The sequence below is a fragment of the Cibotium barometz genome, chromosome 43 (genome assembly GCF_041138505.1).
Source record: "Cibotium barometz isolate CiBa-2024 chromosome 43, ASM4113850v1, whole genome shotgun sequence".
In the NCBI taxonomy this organism is placed as follows: Eukaryota; Viridiplantae; Streptophyta; class Polypodiopsida; order Cyatheales; family Cibotiaceae; genus Cibotium; species Cibotium barometz.
Window position 1 is genome coordinate 28,443,323 of NC_141088.1, and position 16,340 is coordinate 28,459,662.

At 46.0% G+C, this 16,340-nt stretch overlaps 1 protein-coding gene across 1 annotated transcript in view; it reads right to left on the reverse strand.

Moving 5' to 3' along the window:
- The window catches only part of LOC147613763 (putative E3 ubiquitin ligase SUD1), a 33,526-nt gene extending 17,823 nt beyond the window's left edge, over positions 1-15,703 (reverse strand). The window contains exon 1 of the mRNA XM_086781739.1: positions 15,395-15,703. Coding sequence (XP_086637865.1) covers positions 15,395-15,646 — 252 coding nt within the window. The 5' untranslated portion in view covers positions 15,647-15,703. The remainder of the gene's footprint in view (positions 1-15,394) is intronic.
- Between the last annotated feature and the right edge of the window lie 637 nt (positions 15,704-16,340).

The window sequence follows — 16,340 nt, forward strand, 5'->3', positions numbered from 1 at the left end:
CCCGGGTAATGGCACTTCCTCGGAAACACCTCTTTCTGTGATCACGTCTCCCGAGAACTCTTGTCTTAGAAGCTCTCTTTTCGTTGGGTAAACGCTCTCGGTCATGGGCTGCTTTACAACCCTAGGTGATTCCTTCTTGGCCTTTGTTGATGCTGCCATGAATTGTGCCCATGTCTCCTTGAGTTGTGTCCATCTTTGCTCGTATAGAAGTGGGTCTTGACGCATCTCTTCTTGAAGCTCTTCTATGAGTTGTTGCCTAAACCTGGCCCCAACGATGATTTGTTCATACTGAGCATAGCGTTCTTGTTCCCTTTTGTATCGTTCATCTTCCCGTCTTCGACGACTCTGCAAAGTCCTGAGAAAGTCATCGTCCATTGCCTCTGAACTCATGATATTATTTTGCTGTTTTTCCTGTTGTAATCAGCCCAAAAACCCTAACTTTAGAGTTCTACATGCTTTCTAAACTCCCTAGGATCATGCTAGGCTGAAAACTAGACTTTCTAGCACTATACTATGCTGAAAATGAGCAAAAAGTTGATGCAAAAATGCAGATTTAACGCAAAAACGCAAACCCTAATCTTGCTCGTAAACCCTAAAACGCAAACCCTAATTTCAGAAACCCTAATTCAGCATGCACCAAATATAAACTAAGAACTGTCCTAGGATGACCTAAGCTCTGATACCAATGTAACATGCGGAAGCTCTGGGTAGTCTTCTTTCAGCCCTAAACACTCTTGAAGACCTCCTGATGCAAAAACGCACCATGATGCAAAAACGCAGGTAGAGAGAGAGTAGAGAGAGAGAGTGAGAAGTGCTGGAATTTCAGTATATACTATGTACAAAAAAGGTACAGATCTTTGCAGCACTTGGCTGCCCTCTTGAAAAGGTGATAAACCCTAATTCTGGCCCCCTATGGGACCCTCCTACTGACTCACACCCCTAGTGGGTGGAATGGCTAATACAAAGAGCAAGGGTGCTATTTATAGCCCCTTGGAGTGCATGAGAAACTGGCCGACTGCTGGTCGGCCAGTTCATAAATCATTAAATCCATTAAATGCTGCCGACTTGAGTCTCTTGATGCGCCTTCAGCCAGCACCCCTCTGTCCTGCAGCCGACAGCCCACTGGTGTTGCTGATGTCATCCTACATGCAGCCGACACACTTCTGATCCATGCTCTGCTCCAAATCTTGCTCCATGTCCAACTTCTACTGGTTCCTAGTCTTTATCTGCTTGCCTCTTCTGGATCTAGCCCTAGAAATGTCCATGGCATCTGTGATGCACATGACAGCTTTCCAGGACTGATAGTTATTTTGGTCCATTTTGGCAGAAGATCCAAGACGGGAGCTCATTGATTGACCAAGACTCGGTGACTGAGCAGTCTACCATTCAGGCTGTAGGAGGTCAGTGGATGATTCGGAATGGTTTACTATTCCGTAATGACAAAATTTGTGTACCACAGATCCCGGACATTAGGTCCAAGATTCTGAGGGAGTGTCACGACGCACCTTCTGTTGGACACCCTGGGGTACACAAGACACTATCATTAGTGAAACACACTTTTTATTGGCCGAAGATGAAAGGGTATGTAGAAGATTATGTTCTCAAGTGTCAGATTTGTCAGGCAAATAAAGCTGAACGCTTTAGACAGGCTGGGTTGTTGCATCCCTTGCAAATCCCAGGTAATAAATGGGAAAGTATTTCCATGGATTTTATTACCGGATTGCCAAGAACACATCAAGACCACGATTCTATTTGGGTTGTGGTAGATCGCTTGACAAAAATGGCTAGATTTTTACCGACCCGGAAGACTATTACAGCTACGCAATTAGCTCGGCAGTTTATCGAGCAATTGTTTAGACTGTACGGGTTACCGCAGGACATAGTCAGTGATAGGGACTCTAAGTTTACGAGTGATTTTTGGAAACTTGTTTTCGAGAAGTTGGAAACAACTTTGAATTTGAGTTCCTCAGATCATCCTCAATCTGATGGCCAGACTGAAAGAGTGAATCAGATTTTGGAGGATATGCTTCGAGCATATGTATCCAAAAGACAGAGTTCATGGGAGGATTATCTTCCTATGTTAGAATTTGCATATAACAGTACTAAGCATACGAGTACAGGGTTTAGTCCTTTCATGCCTATGTATGGTTTTCAACCAAGATCACCTGTTACAGTAGGATTCTCAGGACTTCAGCATGATGCAGCACGTAATTTTTTGCAAGATATGCAGGAAATGTTACAAGTTGCAAAGGAATCTATTAGAAGTGCTCAAGACCGAGACAGGTTTTATTCTAATAGACATCGTTCACCTAGAGAGTTCTCTGAAGGAACGATGGTGTATTTGCGAGTTCCGAAAGATTCCGAGACTTTACGAACAGGTAGATCTCCGAAATTATCCCCTAGATACTGTGGACCATTTCGTGTTACACGACGGATTGGTTCAGTTGCATATGAATTGGATTTGCCTTCTCATGTGAAAGTTCATCCTGTATTTCATGTCAGTAGACTTAAGGAAGTACTGGGTGGAGCAGATCAGTTAGTTACTCCTCAAGAAATTATAGATGTCCAGGACATAACATTTATTCCGCACGAACCTAAAAAGATTCTTGGATTTCGTGAACGAAGATTGCGTCATACGCTTATCACGGAATACAAGATCAAGTGGAAGGATCGTGTTGAGGAGGACGCTACATGGGAGACATTGACTTCTCTTCAGAGAGATTACCCTGGCTTTTTAGTGAGCTCAGGAGTGAGCTCTTAGAGGAAGGGGAGTATGTCATGTGCACAGTGGGTATCTACCGTGTGCTATACGCATGCAAGACTAGTTTCGAGGCTTGGGGAAGCTTGGAACTAGGCAGGCTGATTGACGAGCTGAGTTAGGGAAATACTAACGGACGGGCACCCAAGTATGGACGGACAGGCACCCAAGTGTGGACGCCCGATGACCAGCCAAGAGCCTATAAAAGGGTGGCCAAGGTTAGTTATTATTATAGAGAGTCTCGCGAGTTTGTGAGAGCTCTATGGTCTTGGAGCCTGGATCTAGTGTAGACGTGCACCTGCTTTATGCAGCCGAGGCCGGCAGCAATCTCGAGGCCCGCGAGGGCAGCTTCGTGGCGGTATGGGACGTCGCGAGGAGGAGATTGGTCGGTACATCAACCTAGTTAGCTCAGCTCGTGGCTCGGTGGGGACAGCCAAGACTGTGGGCTTGCCCACGGCTGTCATGGTTGGGAGGTGAGTCAGGCCTGCACCCCCTTGCTTGTTGTTTGTTCGTTTGTTTGCAGGATTCGAGTTCGAACCAAGATCGGTCACGAGGGGATCCGTGGGGTTTTGACAGTACTTACAGGGGGTCTGGAGGAGTAGCAGTACTTGTGAGGAGTGGCTTACAGCACTTGGTGAGGGTGGAGCAGGTGATGAGGAGGCTCGACACATGTGGATACGGATACAACTCTCAGATATGAGGGTGGCTTTCTTCGCATTATGCTATTTTCCACCCAAGGGGTCCACATACGCACCTGCCAGACAGAGGACGACTCAGAGACGGGCTGAGGAGGACACAAATGATGCTGGTGAGATGGGGGAGGAGTTGGACAGCAGATAGAGTTCCTTGACGGAGCAGTCACCCTATTCGATCTTATCTGAGGACATCATTCATTTCTCACAGCAGGGTGAAGTCTTCCTTGTGGGGGACTTCAATGCTCGAACCCAAAGCCGACAGTGTGAGATTTTTGACTTTGCAAATCCTATACTACTAGATGCTCTTGATATGGATGCAGTCGCGTTGGGGAGAGTATCATCTGACAGAGGTGCGAACAACACGAGTTATGGATCACACCTACTGGCCTTGGGTGCAGCACACCAGCTCCTTATCTATAATGGTATGACGCGCTAGTCGGACTCTGGAGGGCTTACATGCTTCCACAAGGGAGGAGCGGGTGGAGGCAGCACAGTCGATTATGTCATGGGGTCCATAGGAGGCATGGATCTTGTTCAGGACTTTACTATCCCCCTGAATGGGAGAATTAGGGTTTCATGTCGGAGACATACACAGAGAAGAAGAGAGAGAGAGAGAGAGAGACATATGGGGATAAGTCAACTTAGCAAGTGTGAGTGTGTGACTCCCCTATCACACATGTATATTTGCACAAGTACACATAGTGCACTTAGTACATTAAAAGTACTAAGTGTACTATGTACTATGCGCTTGTACACACTACAAGGGTGGGCATAAAGCCTTTACCCCAACAACCTCCCACTTATAAAAGGCAAAGTGCCCTTAAGTAAAGGAAAAGAAAAAATCAGCATGTACATGATAATATACAAGGCCATATCAAGGCTGAAACTGGCCTCATCCAATGCCCATCAAGTGTCTGCAATGAGCAAACCGCTCTGGAGGCAAACTCTTTGTCAACAGATCAGCCGGGTTGTCATCCATATGAATCTTAACAAGCTGAATTTGCTTGTTCTCTATCACCTCTCTGATGAAGTGATACTTCACATCCACATGCTTTGTCTTTGCATGAAAGACAGGGTTCTTTGCCAACTGGATGGCACTCTGACTGTCACAATGCAACAATGGAATATCCCCTGTATAACCCAAATCAACCACTAACCGAGATAGCCATAATGCCTCCTTGCAAGCCTCTGTGGCTGCAATATACTCGGCCTGTGTAGTAGATAAGGCTGTGCACTTCTGCATCCTGGATATCCATGACACAGCACCTCCTGTGAATGTGAACACATAACCGGTAGTAGACTTCCGGTTATCTGGATGACCGGCATATTCCGAATCCGTGTAACCATGCACTAATGCATCCTGTTTGCCAAAACAAATGCACATATCCTGTGTGCCCTTCAAGTATCTCATGACACCTTTCATTGCTTCCCAATGCTTCTTGCCAGGTTTGGCCATGTATCTAGAAACCACTCCCACTGCAAATGCAATGTCCGGCCTGGTAGCAACCATGGCATACATGAGACTGCCACAAGCTAAAGCATACGGAATCTTGGCCATATCAGCCCTCTCTCTATCCGACTGTGGGCTGTCCATAGCACTGAGTTTCACATATGGAGGCAAAGGAGTACTAGTCTTCTTCCCCCCGTCCATATTGAACCTCTGCAAAACTTTGCCAATGTATTCCTTCTGAGACAAATACAACACATGCTGATTTCTGTCCCGAAGTATCCGCATACCCAAAATGTGATTTGCACCACCCAAATCCTTCATATCAAAGGTCTGATGCAGCCTCTTCTTCAAGGCATCCATCTCTTTACGAGATTTCCCGGCAATCAACATATCATCAACATACAAGATGAGGATCAATAGACTGCCATCCAAAGCTTTCTTGGTGTATAAGCAGTGATCTATGTCACTTCTCCTGAAATCTTGGGATTTCATGAATGTATCAAATTTATGATACCATTCCCTTGGTGCCTGTTTGAGCCCATAAAGACTCTTTTTCAGCTTGCATACAAGCTTCTCCTTTCCATTCACTGCATAACCCTCTGGCTGTTGCATATATATCTCCTCATGGAGATCACCGTGAAGAAAAGCAATCTTCACATCCATCTGAATCAAATCCAGATCATCATGAGCAACCCCCTTTTCTAGGCTAATACAGCTCTAAGTGTGGTCATTTTTACCATTGGTGAGAAGATCTCATCAAAGTCCACACCATATTCCTGCTTGAAGCCACTAACCTGGCTTTGTATCTTGGCTTTGCATCAGGTGCAACTTTGAGCCTGTAAACCCACTTGCATGGCAAAACCTTCTTGCCTGCAGGCAAATGCACCAACTTCCATGTTCCATTTTTGTGTAGAGAATCCATCTCTAACTTCATAGCACGCTCCCAAAGAGCCTTGTCTGCCCTCTTTAAAGCCTCCTTATAACATGAGGGCTCCCCACAATCAGTGAGCATCAAGTAGTCAACCCCTGGAACAAACCTGTCAGGGGCTCTAGAGGGTCTTGTGGACCTCCGTACCCAATGACCATCATTTGCAGGTTGCTGTCCAGCCTGCATATCACCTATCGGTGGCTCCTGTTCCATGCCATAAGGTTGAAAGATCATACCCGTTATCTCCTCTAACTGTGGGATATCCATAGGGATATCTTCTGCAATCTCTGGCTGTCCATTTGGACCATTTTCAGCACAGCCTTCCGTACAGAACGGGCCCACTATGAATTTGTGGTCATGCCATTTGGATTGACGAACGCCCCCGCTACATTTAACCGCATGATGATGCGTATTTTCCGGGAGTTGATTGGAGAGTGTGTGTTCATATTTCTGGACGACATACTCATATTTTCAGCTACAGTTGAGCAGCATGACATTGATGTGGAGAAAGTCCTTAAGTTGCTAGAAAGCAACGAGCTCTATGTCAATGAAAAGAAGTCAGAATTTTATCTGTTCCAGGTACATTACTTGGGATATATAATTAGTGCCGAAGGCATTCGACTTGATCCGGCTAAAGTGGCCGAGATTGTTAACTGGGAAGTACCTCAGACAGCTTATGACATTAGATCATTTGTGGGTATATGCCAGGCTTATTCCACCCACATTGACAAGTTTTCTGATCTCTCGGCAGATCTCACCGATCTCCTAAAGGGAGTGAAAACAAGAAGACAAAAGATTCGAATGACTCCACGAGCATTGGAGGCATTCCAGAACCTCAAGGTGGCTTTGTCAGAAGCGCCTTGTTTAGCCCTTGCCTCGTGGGACGAACCATTTCAAGTGATCACCGATGCGAGTAACATCGCAATTGGAGGTGTATTGCAACAGAATGGTCACCCGGTAGCTTACATGTCTCGTAAGTTACTGCCCGCTGAAAAGAACTACTCAGTCTATGATCGTGAACTCCTAGCAGTTATACAAGCCTTGAAACATTGGAAACATTTCCTGTATGGCCGTGACTTCGAGGTTCGCACTGACCATCAGGCATTGCGCTGGATTCAGACGATGCCAAGTGCATAGTGGAGTGATCGACAACACCGCTGGAGTCAGATATTCCAGCAGTTCGGTGGCATGATTGAGTACCTTCCAGGAAAGGCCAATCCAGTGGCCGATGCTTTGAGCAGGAAGGGACAAGTATCTGCGATTCAGACCACTAGACTTGACCTTGTTGGTACAGGACTAGAAAACATGAAGCACACATACGCGGATTCCGAGGAATTCGGTACACAGTGGGAACAGGCATTGGATGCCACAGGACCATGCCATTTTCTGATACGCGATGGTTGGCTTTTCTACAAAGGCCGACTATGTGTCATGAAGTCATTCCAGGCAACTCTTCTCCATGATGCCCATGACGCCATTACAGGTGGTCATAGGGGCATGAATTCGACTCTGGAGAAATTAGAACCGCAATACTATTGGCCAAAGATGAGGCGTGATGTGTTTACATATGTACAACGCTGTGACATTTGTCAAAAGGTGAAAGCTCCTCATGGAAAGAAGATAGGGTTGTTACAGCCTTTGCCAATTCCTGAGGGTCCTTTCTAGGACATTTCGATGGACTTTGTCACAAATCTGCCTCCCAGTCCGAGTAAGCGTAATACGCAGTGTTTAACTATTGTTGATAGGTTCAGCAAATTTGTTATGCTTATTCCTTGCAGGGCCAATGTGACCGCCGAGGATGTTGCCCAGCTATTCATTCGGCATTGGTACCCGATTGGCGGGATTTCTAGGACCATAGTGTCAGACCGAGATGCCAAGTTTACCAGTCATTTTTGGAGGGCATTGTTTGATAATTTTGGTACTAAGTTGAATTTTTCCAGTGCATTCCACCCACAGACAGATGGCCAAATAGAGATATACAACCAGTTGGCCTTTGATGTGCTGAAGTGTTATGTCCACGATCAGCAAGGTAACTGGGAATTGTTTTTGCCTTTAGTTCAAGCTGTTTTGAATGACTCTTTTTCTTCAGCTATTGGCAGGACTCCATATGAGGCGGCGTTTGGAAGGCCTTTCCAATCGTTGCTAACCAGGACTTCGTCTTCAGTACTTGAGGCGAACAAAGTGACGGAGTCTTACCAAGAGATCCTAGAGTCCGTTAAAGACAGATTGGCTAAAGCGCAAGAGGCCTACACTCGACAAGCCAATAAAGAACGAAGGGACATGAAGTTTTCGGAAGGGGATTGGGTGTATCTTCGGATTATGAAGCAAAGATTGAAGCAGGTGGGCAAGCGATGCCCAAAGTTGTCTTTCAGGAGCTTCAGACCATTTCCCATCCGGAAAAAGATTAATGAGGTGTCTATGCAGTTAAAGCTACCTCCGAGTTGGACTATGCACGATGTATTTCATGTCAGTTGGTTAAAGCCATATGCAGGTCCACCCCCTTCAGAGGTCAAAGACGAAGCGGAACCAGACATTATTGATGAAGCAGAAGTAATGGTTCCAGAACAGATCCTTCTGCACCGTTTCAAGCATGGCTCAGGCCGAAGACTACGACAGTTCCTCACGAAGTTTCAGGACCGAGGAACTCATGAAGCGGTATGGCTCGACAAAGAATTTTTCGAAGACTATCCGGCATTATTGACGGATTATTTGGAGGCTATGCAGCTTCCGTCAAATTAAGCAGAAGGGGATGTCACGTGCATCCCGCACTTGGATGCCACGTAGACATTTCTATACAGAAGGTGCAGGACCTGGTATGGTGAACTGGTCCCATGTGAGCCCAGTCCGGGACGAGTCAGCCAAGGATCCATCTCAGTCGTCCGAGGTCAGGTGTGCATTGTCCTGCACATGAGTCCAAGGTCAGGTGTGCACTGTCCTGCACATGAAACAGTGCCAGTCCGCGCTGTGAGTCTCCCTCTAGAATGATGTCAATGGTTCTGTGTATCTGGTATGGTACCGGATGCCAGATCACTGAGTAGATTATGTTTAGGACAAGGGGCCAGCCCATAGGGCTACCCCGGATCTGAGTGTGGGCATGGGAATGGTGTAGAACCACCGCCATGAGGGCCAGGAAGGCCCAGGCTGAACCCACCAGCCATGGAGGGACTGTAGGACAGCCCTAGGGCGCAGATAAGGCAATCTCCAAGAGATTACAGCCTTTATATGGCTGTAGGACATGTATGGGGCAGCCCATACAGGCTGCCCAGCCTTGGGATTGTGGACAAAAGTGGTGTCCAGCCAATCAGAAGCAAGCGCATCACTTTCAGCCTGTTAGGAAAAAAAGGTAGTATTTTTTGGGATTTAATTCAGCATTTATTGCTGAATTTCACCTGTCGTGGGACAGTCTGATTTTCAGCTGGCCGACTGCTCCTGAGGAGGAGTATAAATAGGGGAGGCCTAAATCCCATCATTCATCTCAGTTTTCACCAAGTGCTCAAGCCAATCAAGGGCCAGTCAAGCCAAGGAGATTGCCAAGCAAAGGGGTGGACTTCTGAAGGTCAAGGGCAGGATTTTCCAACCAAGTAAAGGTCAAGTTTTCTGTATTTGTTTTCAGATTTACATCATTCTAATAAAGCAAATACACCATCCATGGTGGGGGCCCTACAGAGGGTAATTGGGACCCAATACTGTGTCCTCTCCATCTCCCCCTTCTCTCTCTATTTTCTGCACATCTCCTTTCAGTTTGTGCGTTAATTCCGTCACGAAAAGAGTGCTGATTTCTGAGTTTTGAAGTACCGATCCTTCTCCGAAGCTTCCGCATATTACACAGACGTGGTAGACGAAGCCGAAGCCATCAAGCCTGAGCTGATCCTTCTTCATCATTGAAAGTAAGGTTCCGATCGGCGGATACGTCTATTCTATACGAAGTTCCGAGATCGAGGCACCCACGAAGCCGTTTGGCTAGACGAGTTCTTTCAAAAGTACCCCCAGTTGTTGGCGGACTACTTGGAAGCCATGAACCTGCCGCCAAGCTACGCAAGAGGTAATGTCACATGGACTCTGCACTGTAGTGCACGGTGACAAGATGACTCATCATCATCAGTGCAACATTGTACATTATTAGTACCTTTTTTAGGATGATATTTGTCGTACGCTGTGACCCCATTGTAATCCTCAGTCCAGGATAAGTCATGCACGAGCTACGTAGGTCACTCTCAACCTTAGACAGTCAGTCAATCCAAGTCCCTTAACTCACTTGAAGAGATGCATTCATGCATATAGAGTCAGTAGAAGCCTTAGGGTTTGCATTAGAAAGCACTCTGCATAATGCATAGCATTCATCCTCTGCATCTAGACCATTGCAGAAGCCTTCAAATATCATCTAGCATTCATCAGAATTTATCCAGTATTATTCCCATAATTTACAGCCTTTACATCATTTATATATTTTTGCCAGGACAAATGCAATCGGCCAGCTCTGTAGCCAGCCGACTAGCATCCCTTGTCCATATAAATATCATCTTCAACCTTGAAGCACTCAACGCTTTGCATCATTCCATTCATTCATATCATCTTCAACCTTGAAGCACTCAACGCTTGGAGCCTTCAGCACAAGGAGCATAAGCGATTGCAGAATACAGCACATCAGCCTTTAGCGTTTTCCTCATCAGCATCTAGGAGCAGCAACGCTTGAGCAATTCCCCTTTGCGTGTTCAGCATTCCTACAATTTCAGCACCCTCATATGCATCGTTTTGCTACAGCCACTTGGTGAAGCCTCAGATTTGCAGCCTTCCTACATCCATTGGGAAGAGTGCATAGGCTCGAGATTGGTCAACATTGGTGCTTCTACAACCGTGTACAATTCAGCCCGACTCTTGGTCTCCCGAGATCTTGTGTTTGGCTTGTCGTCAGTCCACCCATCAGTCTCTTCAAAGTAGTAAAGCAAATACTATTCCGGTAACGGGATAGGGGGCCCTTCCATGGGTAATTCAAGACCCCATACGGTGTGCAGTTTCCATCTATCTCTCTCTCTCTCAAATCTCTTAAAGTTTGAAGTCTTAAAGTGGATTGCTAAACTCGTGAAACTCAAGATGCAAAAGACGGTGTGAGCATTTGTGTGACAGAATCCTCAAATTACAAATACTTCTGCTGCATGTTACATCGACGTTTCTGGGCTGAAGCGACTTCTACTGCTGTCTACATTCAGAACAGGTCTCCTAATGCTGCTCTTCCACATAAAACTCCATATGAGGCTTTCCATGGTGAGAAGCCCTCTGTTGTTCATTTGCGTGTATTTGGTTGTTCGGCGTTTGTACATGTGCCTAAGGAGCATCGCTCCAAGCTCGAAGTCTCAAAGCATGACTTTTCTCTAATACAATTCTGTGTCCAAGGCATATATGATCAGCAGACCAGCAAAGTTGTTGTGAGCCGCGATGTGGTGTTCGACGAGTCTCCTACATCTTCTGAGAGGGATGGTGAGCTTTTCCTCCTCCGCCTCCTCCTCCGCCTTCTCCTTCTCCTCCCTTTGCTTCTGTTACACCTCCAGGTGTGGATTCTCAGTCAGATGATAATGACTCTGCTCCTCCAACGAGTTTGAGCAGTTCTGTGCCTGGATGGTATTTTCAGACAACTCGTGATTCTAGGTTACGTGAGCTTCCTTATGCTCCTCCACCTAGTTCTCTCAAGCGATCTTCCAAAGTTTTAGAGAAACAAATTCATGAGGGCAACATGTTTGTTAACTATGCTCTTATGGCCCGTGCCAGATCACGAGGCTTCTCTATTCCTATCTCTTTAGCAATAGCCTCAAACATAGGCCTGATAGCGATGTTATGGCTTCCTCTATTATTCATGGTCCTTCTGGTCCCACTTATGTGGACGAGACTCTTTCACATGAGCCTTGGCGTCGTGCTATGCAGGCAGAGCTGGATGCTATTGAACGGAATGGCCCTTGGACTTTGGTGCCTAGGCCACTGCAACGTAAGGTGATTGTGGTGTGCGCTGGATCTTCAAAACGAAGTTCTGAGCTGATGGCAGCTTGGACAAGCACAAGGCGAGGTTGATTGCCAAGGGTTATACTCAAAACGCCCTAGAGTCAACTTCGATGAGACCTTCGCTCCGACAACTCGGATGACTACCATTCGTACCGTTCTTGCTCTTGCAGGACATCATAGATGGCCCATATTCCAGATGGACGCCAAGTCGGCTTTCCTGAATGGAGAGCTTACACAGGAAGTGTGTTGATCAGCTGCCAGGATTTGTGGTTCCAAGCAAACAAGATCAAGTGTACCAACAGCTGAAGAAAGCTTTATATGGTCTGAAGCAGGCTCCGCAGGCTTGGTACCAATGGATTAATGAGTTCTTTCAGAAGCTTGGCCTGCGCCGTTCTCATGCATATTCGAACCTTTATATTCTCCTTGAGAGGGGGTTGATTGTTATCATTGTGGTCTATGTTGATGACCTCATCTTTACAAGTTCTTATTCTGTGAGGATCCATTCAATTATGAATGCTTTGGAGACAGAGTTTGAGATGACGAATCTTGGCCTTTTGCATTATTTTCTTGGCTTTGAGATTTGGCAGACCCTACGGGAATTTTCTTCTCTCAGCAGAAGTACACACGGGAGATACTTGACACGTTTCAAATGACTAGATGCAGAAGCAGCCTACTGTGGCGCTTTCTTCTATCGTCCCTTTGCATTAGCTTCTCCTTGGCTGTCCTGGCCCCTTGATTAGCTTCAGCACCTTGTGAATTATGAGATGAATGAACTGATTTTATGCCTTGGGTATTTATACCCCCAAAAGATGCTGATCGGTTGGTTATACCGCAGTTTGTTATGCTACATGTGCGATTTGGTTGCCGAGATTATTGGGGGAGCTTGGCTTTCCTCCTGCCGGATCTACTCTTCTTTGGTGTGACAATCAAAGTTGCATCGCCATCGCCAAGAACCCCGTGTTTCATGCTTGTACGAAACACATTGAGATTCAGTATCACTATGTTCATGAACGGGTTCTTGCTAGAGATTTGTGTTTGGAGCATTGTCCTTCGGTAGAGAATGCAACAAATTTGTTCACTAAGCCGGTTTCTCAGGCTTCCTTGGCTCCTCATCTTCGGCTTCTCAAAGTTTGTTCAGCATCTGGTACTGAGAGAAGGTATTAGCAAGTTCATCCCCCGTTTCTGCTCATATTTGGAGTCCCCTTTTGGTCCCTTTTCATGGCCCTTGGTTGTGGGCTGACCACCCTATTTTTCTATATTTCTCTGGCATTTTTCCCAAGTCGAGTGCTTCATGCCCAGTGACCAGCTACATGGGGTCCAGTCGGCCAACCCTATTTACCTATAAATAGGTGGGCTTGCCTCTTTCATTTTTCATAGTCTAGTCTTTCTTTTGCTTCCCTCACTTATGAGACTATTTATGTCTCTTGCTTGGGACTGTTTTAGTGCAGTATATTCATCATAGTTGCTTGGAATGGAGAACTGCAAGCCTATTACTTCACCGATGGACCCGAACACCAAACTTACAGTGAATGATCCTTGTGAGCAGGTTGATGCCTCTATATCAGAAGCTCATTGGTTCATTGATTTGGTTGCTAAACACTAGATTAGATTGGGCTTTCCCATGGGGCTGTTAAGCTCATTCATGCAAATGCCTTTGAAGACTCATTGGGATGCGGGATTGCAGGTCTTGCGGTATCTAGAGGGTACGAAGGATCTTGGACTCTTCTATATAACACTAGAGGGGGAACGACCGATGGAGTTAAAGACCCCAAGGTTGGAGTGACTCAGATTGGGGAGGAGATCCAAACACGAGGAGATCTACATCAGGCTACGGATTTACCCTCGGCTCAAGAGCTATTTCATGGCGCAGCAAGAGGCAACCAACTATTACCTTGTCATCTACAGAGGCAAAGTATCGGGTTGCTGGTGGTGCTACTTGCGAGGTTGTGTGGCTGCGGAGGTTGCTTGGCGAGATTGGGTTTCCACAGAAGGAACCCACGATCATCCAGTGCAATAACCAGAGCTATATAGCTATTGCTCAAAACCCGGTCTTCCATGCCCGGACCAAGCACATAGAGATACAATATCACTTTGTTCGTGAGAAGATTTTGGCTCGAGACATCTTGCTTGTTTATTGTTCGACGGAGGACAATGCGGCGGACCTCTTCACGAAGTCTCAACCTCAAGCTATGCTCCAGCAACACTCCAACTCACTAGAATTGGTTCCACATCCATAGGAGCTGAGAGGGGGTGTTAGCAATCATCTCCAATATGTACAGTGAGGGCCTTTGTTGTGGGTGTGCCCGCCAGAGCTTTTCTCATTTTTTTCATGTTTTTCCCTATTTTCAGGGGTCGTGGGAGGCTTTCTGTACATATTGTGCTGGCCGACTGAGTTTTTTGTGCTGCCCGACTATTCATGTGCTGGCCGACTAGCTTTTACCCAGTTGTGGACATGAGGGCAGCCTGTCAGCTGTAATTGGGCTGGCCGACTGGTAGCATAGGGTGGTATAAATAGCACCCTTGCCCCCACCTCCTCATTTTGTATCGGTTTCATGTGTATATAGCAGAGCTTATGCAGCTTCTCTCTCTCTACACTTCTGCATATTGTTCTCTACAGCACTTGTCTTAGTTGTGCATTCCGACAACTTAGCCATAGTAAAACCTAGCACTAAGGATCATAAATAGAAAGAATTATTACAACAAAAAGGTAGTTGACTATTAAAGATAGAAAGAATTAACACAATATCAACTGGTTGCAACTTGGATAAAAACTTCACAATGTGAAATTTGTATGTCCGCTAATACAACATAAAGATATACCTAGATGAATCAAAGAACATGCCCAAATTCGCTTCACAATGTGAAATTTGCATGTCCGCTAATACAGCATAAAGATATACCTAGATGAATCCACGAAGAGAGATCGGAAGAGAGGAGATATGCATAAGCATATGCCATCCCACACTACCCAGCATACAATGAATATTCATTGCTTGCTGCTAAAGGAATTGAGCTCTCACTGATTATGATGTGTGGCTCTTTATTTACATGAGATACAGAAGAGACATAGAGACAGACTTACGAGACATATTGGGAGACAAAAGGATCATTCTCGGACTCTTGTCAAATCCTGCCTTTTGAGCACAGGTCAGCTGCCTAAAGACCCTTTTAACGCATGAAGAAGATAAGGATGTGGCACTAAAGCAATCACAACCACATGAAACCGTCTTTCCAACATTGAGATGGCTAGCTGTATCTAGGTGATCACAGGTAGCTTTACTCTGCACGTTGGAGACAACAGACCAGTGGAGGAGGTCCCATGTTAGACATCCCTATCGAAGTTGGAGACATTTATCTGCACAGAGGAGCCTTTTTTTTTTCTCTCATCGGGTCTCCAAAGGACATTGCTAGATGACTATGTAACCCTACCAGTAATTGATGGGTGATAGATTCGTTCATCTCTCTCTCTCTCTCTCTCTCTCTCTCTCTCTCTCTCTCTCTCTCTCTGTGTGTGTGTTCTGTGTGTGATGCCATCAGATTTTCTAGCGACGGAAGTTGTAAAGAGCAGTTACCTCACACTGCCGCGCATTGCTATGATTCAGCCACTGAAGGAGGCAATCCTGGTGGACATACTTGATGCTTCCGCTGCAGGCACAAGGGTAGTAGAGAGGGGAGCCCTTCTCCCCAGAAGTCCTGCATATGCGACAGACGTCTTCTTCCTCCTCGCCTTCTTCGCCTTTGGGACTCTGCTCGGCAAGCGAATTGTCGGGTCCCTTCGCCATGATATCTGCGTCTCCTCCTGCTGTCTGCCCAACCCTAGCCATGGAGACGGTAGCAATGCTTCGATGATTCCCTGTGCGCAAAGTGCTCGGACGATTGACATCATTTCCCCTTTGCTTTTGTGAGGGACTTAGCCGCCCTCCCAGCACCGGCCGGTTTCAAACAAGCCCGGACGAACTTGGGATTTTCAAATAAACTAATATTAACCCATCCAAGCCTAGTCAAAGTAAACTCATATTAACCCATCCAAGCCTAGTCAAAGTAAACTCTTTTGTTCTACTAACGTGCTTTACACACTTAGTGGAAAAAAGGGCAAAAGCCTATAAAAGGGTGAAATCTCCTCCGCCCATTCTCGTGGACAAGGAGTCTCCCTGGTAGTTTGTAAACACCCTGCGGCAGCTGGATATAAATATATGTGCGCCTATGTGACAGTGTATCCATAGTTTGGGTGACCATTGGAGGCAAACATCGCTTGACCAACAAGGAAATTGCTATCATTGCTTTACACAATAAAGGGGACAAGAATAGGCACTAAACCCACATCTAGCAGTAGAAAAGCGACATAATAGAAACACCCCACATTCATCTCCCTCATAGCAAATAAGTCTCTAAATGCTCTCTTGTCCCATGAATACCCTAAAGTGGTCATTCATGAAGAAGCCATGCTTTGGCATGGGCTTGCATGTAAGATCTAGGTTTGCTATTGCAAAAATCATTCACCTAAGTAGCCAATAAGAG